The sequence below is a fragment of the Polypterus senegalus genome, chromosome 9 (assembly GCF_016835505.1).
Source record: "Polypterus senegalus isolate Bchr_013 chromosome 9, ASM1683550v1, whole genome shotgun sequence".
NCBI classification, from domain to species: Eukaryota; Metazoa; Chordata; class Cladistia; order Polypteriformes; family Polypteridae; genus Polypterus; species Polypterus senegalus.
Window position 1 is genome coordinate 68,550,303 of NC_053162.1, and position 15,456 is coordinate 68,565,758.

The following is a 15,456-nucleotide window of genomic DNA, read 5'->3' on the forward strand; positions in this document are numbered from 1 at the left end:
CACCTTTCTAGAGATAACCTGATTCATAAGCACTGTGCAGCCTTTACGGATGGCAGCACAAACCAACAGACACGCAGCAGAATGTGTTTAACTGAGCAAACTGAAATCAATAAATGATTTAAAACAGTGGTGGGTGAGGGAAGCTGAAACAAGCAAACCTGCAAGCAGGTCACAACCATGATATAAAGCTCTTCAGGATAGGGTTGTCACTATGAAAATGCTATTCAAAATAAAAACAATGTGTTAATGTTGAAATGAATTTGTTGTTTTGGGGACTATTTAAATAAAATCTATTCAATTCCCCCAAACTGTTCTATTCATTAGGGAGCCGTCAAAAAGAATTTTTATGCTAATACTGTTTAATGATTACTGTTTAATGATTACAATTAAGAAATTGTTCAATTTATTGCCAGTTTAATATTTGTATTTATTTAGCATTACTGTTTTGTGTAGCAAGAAATAATACATTACTGTATTAATGTAGATAAGCTTGTAACTCTGAATTAGTTTCACATCCTTGACAAAATAATCAGTGATGTTTAATCAGAAGAACATTACAGACTAAGAACTCAGAAAACGTGCTAATATCAAACACTAATCTGTATAAAACAGTAATCCTATAATTTGGTAACTCCCCTTATGCAAGTGCAGCAAAAATGAGCAAAGTTTTTCAAAAATATGACAAAGAATTACAAAAGTAATTAAGCCCAAAAGTCATAAATGTTCATCAATTACTTTCTAAGTTATTAGAAGTTTAAATCTTAACTGTTGTGCAATTTACTTATTTTTCATATGTGGTGTGTGCTGCATGAAACATTTATGTCTAAATACAGTATAATAAAAGCTTTAATGTAAGTATTATTATTTTGAATTAAAGAGAAAAATAAATTATTTTTAAAGTAAATGAAATCAAAATAGCAAAGGATAAGTTTGGTATTTTTTAAGATATTTTTAATTTGCTCCACACACATTCTTTGCCAAGTGAATTAAGTAATCTCTCTAAGAAATGTATGATTGAAACCATTGGGTTAACAGTCTAAACATAAAGCTTTTAAAATGTGTATTTATTGTTTATTTGGGGCCACTCATATTAGGTTTTGACATATAATCTGATCACTGTAATAAATGTGCAATAATGCAGAAAAAATAGATGGGGCAAACAGATTTCTGCAACACTGTATGGAAGCAGATATTCCATAAAACCAAGCATGATCACTCTACAAGCAAACTCATTCATCATTCATTGTCAGAACGGACAAAAATGTCAAGCTTTCAGTGTAGCAAACAAGTCAATTACTTCTGATACTGATGAAGTCATGTATTAGTTCATGTTCAACCAAGAGTGGTACAAAATCACTTGGTATAATTTATTATGCTAAAGTGACAACATTTCATTCTCTGCATATTGACACTTAATTAGCTCAGTTCATTTATTTTTACTATCTTCCTGTAGCCCAAGGGCTTGCAAGTTTTAAAGTGAAACAAAAGAAACCAGAAAAATGAAATATCACCTTTTTTCTCCATTATTTCTTTGGGTGACATTATAAGTTAATGCAAAGTATAAAAGGGTATAAAACCTCAGATATCTGAGGGGATGTGATAAGTGGCTGCAGTGTGTTAGACACTAATGCAGACAACCCAAGGAGCAATGGAAAATTAGTAAAAAGAAATCTCATCAAATTGACAATAATACAAGAAGGTATGTTGATTTTACAGTCAGGTCCATAAGTATCTGGACAGTGACACCATTTTCATCATTTTGGCTCTGTACACCAGCACAATGAATTTGAAATAAAGCAATCATTTTGTAATTAAAGTGTATACTTTCAGCTTTTTGTATTGTATGAGCCATTTAGGAATGACAGCCATTTTTCTGAATAGCCCTCCTGTTTTCTGGGGCTCAAAAGTATTTTGACACTTTGCTGACAAGCTGTTCCATAGTCAGGTGTGAGCAGTTCCCCCATTATATTATTAACTATTAAGCAGGTAAAAGGTATGGAATTGATTCTAACTTTGTAAATTGCATTTGGAAGCTGTCAATGTCAGCTCTTAATATGAGGTCCAAAGAGCTGTCCATGCAAGTAGAAATAGTTTGTCATTAGGCTGGGAAAACAAAACAAACCTTTTAGAGAGATAGCAAATACACAAGGAGTTGTCCAATGAACTGTTTGGTACATTCTTAAAAGAAGGAATGCACTAGTGAAGGTCTGGAAAACCACAGACAACTGTACTAGATGATTGCAGAATTGTTTCCTTGATGAGGAAGAACCATTTCATAACATTTAGCCACACCAACAACACTCTCCTGGAGGTAGACTTATCACTGCTCTCACTGCCAAAGTCTACAATCAAGAGAAGACTTCATAAAAGTAAAAACAGACGGTTACCACAAGGTGCAAACCACTGGTAAACCTCAAGCATAGGAAGAACAAATTAGACTTTGCCAGAAAACATTTTGAAAAGCTTCTTCTGTTCTGGACCAATTTTTCTTAGACAAAGGAAACTAAGATTAATATGTACCATAATGTTAGAAAGAGAAGAGAAGAAATTGCTCATGATATGATGAATTCACATCCTCTGTGAAACATGATGGAGGCAGTTTTATGGCATTATCATGCATGGCTGTGAATGGAAGTGAGTCACTAGTGTTTACTGATGATATGACCACTGGCAGAAGTAGCAGGATGATTTCTGAAGTGTACAGTATAGGGCTATACTATCTGCTCAGATTCAGCTAAATGCTGAAAAAACGATAGGATGACACTTCACAGGACAGATGGACAATCTGCCAAAACATACTGCAAAAACAAACCAAGAGCTTGTTATGGCAAGGACATGAAATATTCTTCAAAAGCCAATTCAATCAACTGACCCCAACCCAATTGGAGATGCACTTCAGTTGCTGAAGTCAAAACTGATGGCAGAACAAGCAGCAACTGAAGACAGCTGCAGTAAAGGCCTGGCAAAGCATCACTAGAGTGGAAATGCAGCACCTGGAGATGGCCATGGGTTCCATACTTCATTGACTGAAAAGAATTTTCAACCAAGTATTGAAAATGATGGTTATATTCATGATTATGTTAGTTTGTCCAGATCATTTTTATCCCCTGAAAACCATATACAAAAATGTCTGTCTTTTCTAAACAGCTCATACAATATTTTTGCTAAATAAATTAAAGCTGGAAATCTATACTTCAATCACATCTTGATTGCTTTGTTTCAATTACATTGTGGTGGTGTACAGAGCCAAAATAATGAAAATTGTGTCACTGTCCAAATATTTATGGAACGGACTGTATATTAATTACGCAATGAATTATCAAAAAGTCTCATTAGAGACAGTCAGGGGATTGTGAGAGATGAATAAAACTAATCATACTTTGTTATGAATTTCACCATATTCGCCCAAAAGGATTAAAAAAAAAAAAAGATTTCCTATCTTTTTCTTACTGTGCACAGTCCAAAGCTGTAGCTGTTGCCTATGACAGAGCTCAGCATAGAAATTTAAGCCAAACACCATCCATGTCCAATGTATTTTTATTCTGATGGGCTGGGAATGTTTCAACTGGTGTAACTGCTGGCAGCCATTGCCTGCAAATTAAGCTGTCCAAAAAACAATGAGAGTTGCTCTGGGATTGCTGTGGTTTCATGCATTTAAGATATGTTAACTGTGAAAAGGACATTTAAGCTTGTCACTTGATTACTAGGAGAGTTCTGAGTTTAAAATGCATTGTAAACCTAAGTGGCTACAAACCCTCCCCACCTTCTTTTCTTCCTTGTTTTGCTCTTTCATTCAAATACCAATTTAGTATTTGTGTATATTCTGTCAATTTATTGATTTTATTTTGCTTAAAATGTACCTTATTTGAACACCCTTCCTGTGAGCTAATGAGGGAGAACAGAGTTATTCGTCCCTAAATGCTTTTCACTAAATCAGTAATAGCAGCACCCCAGAGATGCCTTTTGCTCATAATGGCCATACCATTCAGAGTCCATTACCATTATTAGATGGCATTCATTAGTGTAAGTTAATAGCATGCTTCTAAACTGTGATAGGAGAAAAACATAAAAAAGAAAATGTGAAAATGTACAAAGTGCACTCATCATCATCAGCAATTCTCACAAAGTGCTGTAATGCTCTACACCAGTGTAAGAAACATGGTAAATATCACTGGGTGCTACAATGGGATGCAGGGCAGAGTTATTCTCTGGGTTATTCTTATGTTCTGATTACAGTGTTAATGTATACAGTAACATTCTAATATTTCAAGAACTTAAAAAAGTGATAAAAGAGATGTTTGATGTAATGAGGTGAAAGTTTATGTGATGGGTTTTCCTTATTTTTACATTTATCATCCTCTTTAATAAAACGCTTGTGTGCGTCCAGGTGTCCGTGTGTGTGTGTCTTCTGGTGAAGTGCGCATGCGAGGGGCCACACAGCACGTGTGCATTCCCTGTGCAGAGAGAGAGACAGATACACACACACACAGGCGCACACGAGTCACGCGCACACACAGGCGCGCGAGTCACGCGCACACGCACACACACACACGCACACACACAGGCGTGCGGTGTCCGTGTGTGTCTTCTGGTGAAGTGCGCATGCGCGGGGCCACACAGCACGTGTTCAGTCTCTTCCTGTGCATTCCCTGTGCAGAGAGAGAGACAGACACACACACACACAAAGGCGCGCCCGTGCATTGTTGCAATGTTACTTTTCTTGGTTGTTTATTAAATTACAGATTTTTCAAATGTTCATTTTTTCCCCTGTGCTTAAAACTCATTAAAAAAAGAGTTTTTAGCAAGCGGGTCATAAGGCTATAGCGCAAATTCTTGCAGTGTTAGTTTTCTCTGTTGTTCAAGGTTTTCTTAGTGTTATTCAATGTTTTTACATTTAGTTTACTATTACGCTGTGCTTTCTATGGTATAGTTAACTACTGTATATTTGTGCTTAAAAACTTAAATAAATATTTACATACATTTCATACGGTGTGGAACGGATTAATTGTATTTGCATACAATCCTATGGGGGAAATTACTTCGGTTCACGACCAAATTGGGTTACAACCAGAGTTTTGGAACGAATTATGGTCGTGAACTGAGGTTCCACTGTATTACTGTCAGACAAAATTACAGGCATTTTACGGAAATACAAACCAGTATTACTGAGAGAGAAAATTAAAGGCACACAATACAGTGATACATATTACAGCCACATACAAGGTCCCTTGCCATTTAATATAGACTGTTCATACAAATGTTTATGCACTACTGTTCTAGCGCCCATTATTTTAACGGGCTTAATGTCTAGTAGCACATAATAAAAGCTTGTATATAGTGTGAAATCATCTATGGTGGTATCTGTGCTCTAAAGGAGCATATAAGCTGTCTGAAAATGTTCTAATGAGCTTTCAAAATGTACAGTATTGAGCTTGCAAAAAACACATTTTAATAAGTACTGTGAAGTTACTGCTGTACTAATGTACACATTACTCTTTGCAACAATGTTATACAGATCGGCTACACATAAAACACAGCACCTGCTAATGCGGAATCAGACAGAGGAATGGACTTTATTAAAAAACTGAGTTAAACCTGCTAGCTCATCTCATACAATCACTCATTAATGACTACTATCCGGACTATTTTGTGGGAGTGGGAACAGGAGATCTGATTAAAAAATGTATTTAATGCAAAAACCATTAAGTTTTTTTTTCCTTAGGATTTGCATCGCTTTATTAAATATTTCTATTTGGTGAACATAGAACTTGTCTTCACTACAGAGAACTGTATAAAACATATATTGTTATTTTTCCTTAAATTTATGCCAGTGCAGTTCTGTGAGTTACAAGGAAAGAATTCAACACCCTTCTTCTACATTATTAAAATGTAGAAAAATTTATGGCAAGTTTAAAATAAAAGAAACAGGTAAAATGAAGGAGGAAACTTAGACTAGTTAATACATATTAAGAACAAAGTTATATGGAAAATATTTATATGTCAGGACTTTGAAGATAATGGTTACTGACTGTATTTTTAAAGTGTTCTTATTTACATTTCCCTTGTATATATTGAGGCATTTTCATCAGAACTGAAATTCACTGGTAAGTGTGGCTGATTATTGTTTAAAACCACACATGACAAGGTGGAGACTACTACTTGCCTGTGGTATAGTAAGTAATAAGCAGGCACAGTTTTTTTTAGTAGGTTGTTTACAGTATGTCAATGTATTAATGCATGTAATAGTTTGTACATCATACATACTACTGCCAGAGTACATTAATGAGTCAATACTAGTATGTTAATCAGACATTCTTAGCCATTCTTCAGTACTGACTTCAGTTTTGCAGTTTAGTAAGCTCCAGGGCCAGATCACAGGCTTACACATGACATTTGCTGCTCAGCAGTCAAAAATTAACTAGTGAGTCCAGCAAAGATATTTGTCTCTTGGGGCACAGATCTCTCAGTGATTTACAAGAATCTAGGAGAACTTGTGCACTAGCTGCCAAATCAACCTGAGTAGAAGGGCATTGGAAGCAGACAAGGCCAGACAGAACTTATAATTCATAAGAAGAGGGCAGCCCAGTGACAGAGTGGTTCCACTACCACCTAAAGTATCCAGTGTTCTGGGATATAAACCAACACCTGCACATCGCTTGTATACATCAGCACATTCTCCTTGTGCCTGTATGTGCTCTCCTCCGGGTAACTCTTACTTTTTATAATCATCCCCAAAGACGTGAGAGTTTATACTGATCAGCCACTGCAAATTGGTTTTGTTTGAGTGTAAGTGTGGGTATATGTTTGAGTGGGCATTCCAATGTGCTGGTGCTCTGTCCAGGAATATTTCTTGCCTTGTACCCACAACTGCCAGGATAAACTCAAATCCCAGCAGACCTGAATTGGATTAAATATTGTCTTCATACATCTTAAACCAACACAATCCTACCCAAATGCAATGCATGGTGTCTAACTCAATTTTGTTTGATGTGCTTGCATATTATTTTGTTTCTTTGTAATTATTGGGTCTATTTTCAGACTTCATTTACAACAGAAATTGAGTGATCCACTTTGGAAAATGACTGACCTAAGATGGTCTTCCTGTGTTCCTGAGTGTCTGTATACTATTAAAGTTCCAGACACTACTAACAGCTTAAGTGTTGTCTGCCTGCCAAAACCTGCATCAGGATCCATCATTTCCCAAACAGGAAAACTCTGTTGCGATCTAATGGTTTGGAGAAAGTTTGCAGGCCTCCTGCTTGCTCCTCTCAGCCCTTTAGTTAGCCTAACAACTCATTTGGAGCACTCTATACGTCCGTGCCATACATGCCTGCTTGCCCACTGACATCAAAGCTAGCTAGTCCCCAAGCAGCTGCTAACACATGGTCTAAACATGTCTGCCTAAACAAGGACCATTCCAAGTCTGTCTCTAGCAACTTGCTGCCTTGTTTGACAATGTTAGCACTGACAGCCTGACCCTTTCTCACATTATGTACAACATACACATATTTCTATTTTTATACTGCATGATGTTTTTTTATCTTTGTTTTGTTGTAAATTTACATTCCTTTTAATCATACTACATGTGTAATTATTGTATAGGATACTAACCTTTTATGTGGAAATGTACTTAATGGGAGCAAAACTGATTTAAGTAAATTTTATTTTCACTATATTTATAATATAATAGCACAGGGAGCATTGCTGTCACCAAACCTATCAAGTGTCATGGTTTCAAAGTTTACTTTTTTGCTCCAGGTATCAAAGTGCTTTCCACCAAGTACCCTAGTCTTCATTCCACTTCTCCCATTGGCATATGGGTTGGTTTAACTGGTGATTTCAAACTGGGCCCATGTGGCTGTGTGCTTGACTGTGCACTGAAACTGGCACTGTGTTCAAGGCTAATATCTGCCTTGTGCCCAGTACTGCTGGCATAGGCTCTAGTTACCCAGGACCCTGAATTAGCATAAGAATGTTTTGTTACCTTATATTTGGTAATATTCTGCTTTCCAACTTTTAAATGGGTACTGCAATGTACAGAAATTAAGACAAACTGTATTTTTGAACAAGGCTACATTAATCATTCAACTAACTGACTAAGGTATTTTAACAAACCACACCATTAACATGTTATAAATGAAAACCTGTCAAGTGGATTCATTCTGCTTGTTTTGCATTGATTTACCCTGAAGCAGTCTTCTGAAAAGAACCAGAACACTTTCTGAAACATTCCTCTGGTGGCCTGGCACATGACTGACTTTCATCTGTTAATAATTTTTGACAGTGTTTTATGTTGATCTATTGCAGTGAACTATATTCTCCTAATCCCCACTAAAATTTGTGGCACTGAAATCTAAAGGTAATATATTTTTTAAATAAAAATCACAGACAATATTTAACACAGCATTCCTTGCTAAAATGTTAAATATGACTAAATCTTCACAGTTCCCTGAAATAGTTCCTGAAAACTCAGTGCTTCTTACTCTCGTTCCTTCAAAAGAACTTTCTGTGATTCATCCAGGCGCAGCTGGAGGGCAGTCACTTTGCTGGTATCCTCCTCAATGATTGTCACATCATCCCAGTGTAGCCGGTTGCGGTCCTGACGATTAAGTGCAGAGCGAAGGCTACCAGAACTGCGCCCATCCCAGGTTTCTGGACCCTCAGTCACTTTTGAACGCAATATACACTCCAACAGCTCCATCTCCTAAGAGACAAAACAAAATAAATTCAAAAAAGGACTCGATATTATCTATTCTCTGTCTCTGACAGTTAAGCTCAGAACTTTCTCCAGTTTTAATCCCACACAACTCACAAAACACAGAAAATAGTCTTAATACTGGAATATCCTTTAGAATGGTCCTCTCTCCTATAGTCTCGATTAAGAAATTATTCCCTTAGCCAAAAGACTATAAATTTATAATGTGTAAGGCAAGTTTCGTTATAACCGATAGTGTGTCACTTTACTAAAGTCGGAGGCTACATTAAAAGTCCAGGCTACATTGGACAGTTACCTCTAAGTAGTCATGAAGTTGGCATGTCTTGAGTCTTTAATGCTCAGATCTCCTGTCACTGAAATGAAGAGTTTCAGTTCAAGGTCTCAGGTAAACAAAGACCCTTGCAATTACAACCATGATAACAATGTCATGGTAGCATAAATTTGATTAATGCTAAAGCAGTGGGTAATCTGCTCTGTTTGGCTAGGCCAATACTTAAATTAAGCAAGTAAACTAAGAAATGAAGACAAATAATTTTGCAACATTCACACACTTACAAGTCTTAATTCTGTAATTGAGATATCACTAATTTATTGTTACATTTTCACAAGGTAATGTTAATGTTTCCATTTAACATAAATCAATATTTTAGCTGATATGAAGGCTAGTAAAGAACCTTAATTATGGCTATATGCAATGGGTAGTTAATAACATAAATCAATAAGATAAATAGTTAGTTAATAACATAAATCAATATACAGTAATCCCTCCTCGATCACGGGAGTTGCGTTCCAGAACCCCCCATGATAGGTGAAAATACGTGAAGTAGAAACCATATGTTTGTATGGTTATTTTTATATATTTTAAGCCCTTATAAACTCTCCCACACTGTTTATAAATATTCCCCGCACAGTTATACAGCATAAACCCTTTGTATTCTCTTACATATTAGGTAAGATTCATTGAAATTATGTATGTAAACACACTGTTTATATACAGTAAAACCTAAATATTATTTTAAAGATATCAAGCGTCTCCGATATCACATTTGATATAGACATTACGATAGACAGGCCACCAGCAATAAATACGTACAATGCAAGAAAAAGTGTATACAGTAAATGTGTGTAAAGTGACACTAAACTTACGTACATGTACTAAGTACTGTACTGTAAGTAGAAAATTAATTATGGCTACTCACCAACAATGACACGACGACTTGTCTGATAACGATGAGTTTAATTTTACTGCACAACAAAGGAGAGCGTTACAGCCCTTCTAAAGGAGCTTCTTCAGGCAACTGTGTAGCACCGCAGTTATTCTTCTTCCGGCAGTCTTCAATCCAAATCCCTAAAGCAGATTCCATCCAGACTACTTCCTTATTATGTCCACTTACAACTTGTTTTGTGCCCTGGTTAAAAGGACACTGCGGCCATAGATCTTCTATTCTTTTCCTTCTTTTTAAATAAAAAGAATCGTGGACTCATTGATGCCGTAATGGCATCCTACAGCGGTGTAGCTTTTCCCTTCCTTCAACATATCCAAAACTTTTACCTTTTCGGCAATCGTTAGCATCTTCTGTTGGCTCTTGGGCACGGCCCCTGAAGCAGTAGCAGGAGCAGATCGTTTTGGAGCCATAACGAAGGGCTTGACTACGCACAAAGATAAACACAAAAGAGCAAAAAAGTTAACTCCACAGCGAAACACATTGATGCTGAATGAGCGAGACAAGATTTCCTGGTTAACGCCACGGAATCGAATTCGCCGCTCCGTTGCTGAGCCAGTCAGCACACAGGAACTTAACTGCATGCTCTGATTGGTTAGCTTCTCAGCCATCTGCCAATAGCGTCCCTTGTATGAAATCAAATAGGCAAACCAACTGAGAAAGCATGTACCAGAAGTAAAATGACCCATTGTCCGCAGAACCCGCGAAAAATCTGCATTATATATTTAGATATGCTTACATATAAAATCCGCGATAGAGTGAAGCCGCGAAAGTCAAAGCGCGATATAGCGAGGGATTACTGTAGTGGCTAGTCATGATGTCCCTAAATTTGCTAAGTTTTGACCAGAAAATAACCACAGAAAATAAAATGCTGCAGTCAGTTTATGAAAGTCTGAGCTCCTTTCATATTGTTATTATGTTAGTCACACACACACACCACATCTACATCATCCAGGGGATTTGTCTCTTACAAATGCCACAAAGTCTTCCAAGAAGAGAACTTGAACATGAAGCTTGTAGTTTTGAAAGTTAAGTTGCACAATTTAAAGGAAATTTGTATGTATTATTAATTTATGCCTTAATTTTATTTTAATGTATACCTTTTTTAAAGTACTTAGAAATTGATTTATTATTTTTATGTATTTGTTTTTGCATTTCGGACAATGTTTTCTTTAAAACCCAAAATAAATAAATACACAAAGCTGGTTTAGTTATTGACAGATATTATTGTTGAATTACAGTTTAAGCATTAAAAAAGTAGATTTTTCTAAAAGGGAAAATCAATTGGCTATTAATTTTATGAGACCTGTCTTATTCTCTCTTTTGTATATTTTCTATTGTTCTATAATAAAGCTGAAATATTTCTGATCCAATCAATGGAATAATCGGTAGAATATTCGATTACTTAAATAATTGATAACTGCAGCCCTATTCAATACCCTAAACACTAGGCATGTAACATTTCTGAAACTGAGACCAAAACCTTGATTCAACATCCACGGTCTCATGTCACAGTTCTGAAAGACAGAACCACAACACTCCCAACCCACTGCAACCGCTCTCATTATGTTGCAATACTCATTTTTTATTTCATGGTTAACACTATATAACACATGTTAATCACAAAATTATTATTCTATTTACAATCAGGGCATGTTGTATATTTTGTAAATAGTCAATCTTCAACTTTTGCAGGGACTATGTTTCTAGAAAACGACGCAAAAGTTGAAGTCGAGAATGTATTAATACATTGAAACTATGGGAAATAAAAGGGGTCAGGCTCCAGTAACCAACAAAAATTGAGTAATCTCTAGCAAAAGATTACAGAATACACTTTCTTCTTGGAATTCTTTTAAACAAAATACTATTAGCACCACTGCTGCAGCAGTGCTAAAGGAAAAACAAGAGATACTTCAGCTTTCTTCTCACAAGCATATTAAAGATGTTCTCATTTCGTGGAACTCAAGCCATGACATGTCGAGTGCTATCTTGAACAGCAGGGTGCTGTTTTCTCAGTACTTACAGACAGGAATATTAAGAGGAACATTGTTACTCTGTCTGATGAAGATGTAAAAATAGCTGAGGACATGGTTCAGGCTCTGTTGAGCACTGAATAGCTGGCAACAGTTTCAATGATAATATCACTGAAACACTCCTGGAATCCTTGAAGCAGAGTGACTCTGATTCAGCGGTTGTGAAAGATGCTAAATCTGCCATTGCATCTACCTTCAACAACAGACACCCCGACTGGCAACAATTACTTGTATTCACTTTCTGCATGTGAGCGATGCACTTGACCCCTGTTTTAAATCTCTGCTCTTTCCAGCAACATCTGTCCCTGGTGGCAGGGATCTCTCTAGTGCAGGGGACATTGTCACAGTACAGAGAGCAAGTCTCTCACCTGAGAGTGTGGACATGATAGTGTTCTTGAAGAAAAACTTAAAGCTTAATTGAAGCATTTCCACAAAAATGTGTAGTTAACTAAATGTGCCAACCACTGTTTATTTCTGATTTGAGTTTTTATTTTTTAATTTACTTTTTTTTTTACATAGACTAGTCTTAAATAAATAAATTACAATTCTCTTATGTTTCATAGTTAATTGATGTGAAGTTAAGTAAATCTAGTGTGTCTGACTTTTGGTGGTTTAATAAAACACCCTCATAAAAAAGAGGTATAAACTGAACCTTGGATCCAAGTCTGAACCAAAGTGTGGATTTAGAGAATTGTTGCACACCTACTAAAAACATTGCACTTTTTAAATTTTTTTTTTAAATATGCAATTTTTATATGATATGTTGCTATACACGTCTCAGCGGTAGTGTTAACATTTGTAGTGCTCTAGCTATAGGAATGTAGAAACTTTGAATTTTATTGGTGCTTGCATAACAAGATGTTACGCAGGTAAATTCTCAATCCTAACAGGAGAAGTGCTGCTGAGCTTTCTGTAACAAATCCTCTGTTCACATTTAATTCAAGCTTTGGGGTTCATTTTGGTATTTATTAAGAGTCTAACATAGTAACATACTTTAAAGACTAGAGCATCTAGTATGTTAAAATGTACATAGGCAAATTAAAGTTTGCTTCTGAAAGCAAAAAGGATTATTACTATGCAAACTTCATACAAATACAATATCACAGTCAGTGGCATCAATAGTCGAGTAAGCAAGAGTTCATACACACAAGAAAGCAAGCGTAAAGAAGATAACACTCAGCCATGTATTAGATCCACTTAATTTATTTTTGTAGCTTTGAGAGTGACTATACATCCATTCATTCTGGTATTGATTCACTGTCTAATTCTGTACTGTTTTATTTTAAAACAGAGAGGCACCAGCAGAGGCCACTCAGTGTAAATACACAGAATACTGTCAGAGTAAAACGACTATGTAGCGAATATACTAAATAAAATGAACAATAAAATTCTCTTAGTTAACTTTAATAACAGGTAAAAGCTCTACATAATAACTACATTTGATAAATACGTACTGAAGGTTACTGTTTTTATAAGAATCATAGATTCCGCTTCAGTGTACATCTTCTTCTCATATTTAACTGGCGTATTTCCTTTACTTTTGTAAAGTAGTAGCCTGGAAAAAGTGGGCATCAGTTCATATAATACAATGGGCTCCCTCAGTCACTCACCTGATCAAATCTGAGTTACTAATGCCATTCATTTTAAATACAATACAATTTTATATGCAGTGCCATGAAAAAGTATTTTCTCCTTCAGATTATTAACACCGTTGCAAACTGTCAGTCAGTCATTGTCCAACCCTCTATATCCTAACACAGGGTCAAGGGGGTCTGCTGGAGCCAATCCCAGCCAGCACAGGGCACAAGGCAGTAACAAATCCCGAGCAGGGCGCCATACCACCACAGGGCACACACACACACACACACACACACACACACACTAGGGACAATTTAGGATTGTCAATGCACCTAAGCTGCAAGTCTTTGGACTGTGGGAGGAAACCCATGCAGACATGGGGGGAACATGCAAACTTCATGCAGGGAGGACCTGGGAAGTGAACCCAGGTCTCCATACTGCGAGGCAGCAGCGGTACCACTGCGCCACCGTGCCACCCTGTTGCAACCTGTATGTTATCAAATCTTAATGAAAGTCCAATATTACTTGTAGATAAAATGGACTGTGATTGAAAAAACAATTCATATTTACAGTACTTTGTGTATTTATGAAAGATGTGCAATATCCAAAGCACCATGTGAAACAATAGTTTGCCACCTTTAGCAGTATAATCAAACTTTTTTAGGAATCGCTCATTATTCTTGCAGCACTGTTTAAGGATTATGGCTAACTGCTCCTTTCAGAACTACTTTAGCTTAAGAGACATCTGAGGTTCTTTGAACTTGAACTGCAAATTTAAGGAGCTACCATAAGATTTCAATGCCCTGTAGGTCCTTATTAGGCCATGCTTCAAGGATGGCAAAGTCCAGAGAAAAGCCAGATGGAAACACTCCACAATGGCATGCAGGGTGCACCATCCACAGGCAACCAGGGAGATGCTATTAAGAGTAAGACTATACATGTCTCGAGGGTGCTGTAACAATAGAATCTTCTATAGGTAGTGTGAGACCTGGTGTTTGAGTAGCAACAGAAGGCACCCTTTTATAGGGCACTAATTCCAGAGCTTGGCCTAAACGTGACACCAGGAAGAGGTTTAAAGGTGCTTCAAAGAGGTGGTATACTTCAGGCTAGAACTGGGGTAAGGTCTTATAGACAGAATGAAGAAGGAGAGGAAGACATGATGGAAAGAGAGACAATGATATAGGATTATAAAAAGGCTCAATGAGGCAGAACATGTATTGTTTTTGTCATTTTTGTGTTCTTTCTGTGTCTATCTCACTTTTGTATTTTTGTATGTGACTTCATTATCAAAAACATACCAACCCCAACGTTAAGCATGGAGATGGCAGCATCATGCATCATGCAATGCTTCTCTGCAGAAAGCCTTGGAAGGCTTGTGAGGGTGGAGAGTAAAATGATTGCAGCAAAGTAAAGGCACGTCTTGCACTACAAGAGAGGACTTGTTTTCCAGCAAGACAAAGACCCTAAGCCTAAGTCAGTGCTACACAGGAATAACCTAAAAACAGTATTGCTATCTTCCTGCAGTGGAGTCAGAGTCCAGGCCTCAATCCAATTGAGAATATGTGGCTGGGCTTGAAAAAGGTTGGTCAATCACAATCTCCATACAACCTGACATAGTCTGAGGAGTTCTGTAAAGAATACAAGAGAAATACTGAAGTGTTCAGATGTGCAAACCTGATAGACACATGTGCACACAGATTTGGGACTGTCATGGCTGTCAAAGGTGCATCTACTAAATACTGACCTGAAGGGCATAGAAACTTAATGTGATCAATTATTTTGTGTTGTGTATTTGTAATTAATGTGGCTACTTTACACAGATCTTTTCTCACTTTGACATTAAAGAGTCTTTCGTCTGTTGATAAACATCAGAAAAACTCAAATTAAATCCACCATGATTTAATGT

General features: G+C 36.7%; 1 protein-coding gene across 3 annotated transcripts in view; it reads right to left on the minus strand.

The window, feature by feature from the left end:
* ccdc102a (coiled-coil domain containing 102A) overlaps window positions 1-15,456 on the minus strand; it is a 260,694-nt gene that overhangs the window by 97,763 nt on the left and 147,475 nt on the right. For all 3 annotated transcript variants that reach the window (XM_039763191.1, XM_039763189.1, XM_039763190.1), the window contains one exon: window positions 8,484-8,704. In XM_039763191.1, coding sequence (XP_039619125.1) covers window positions 8,484-8,704 — 221 coding nt within the window. The remainder of the gene's footprint in view (window positions 1-8,483; window positions 8,705-15,456) is intronic.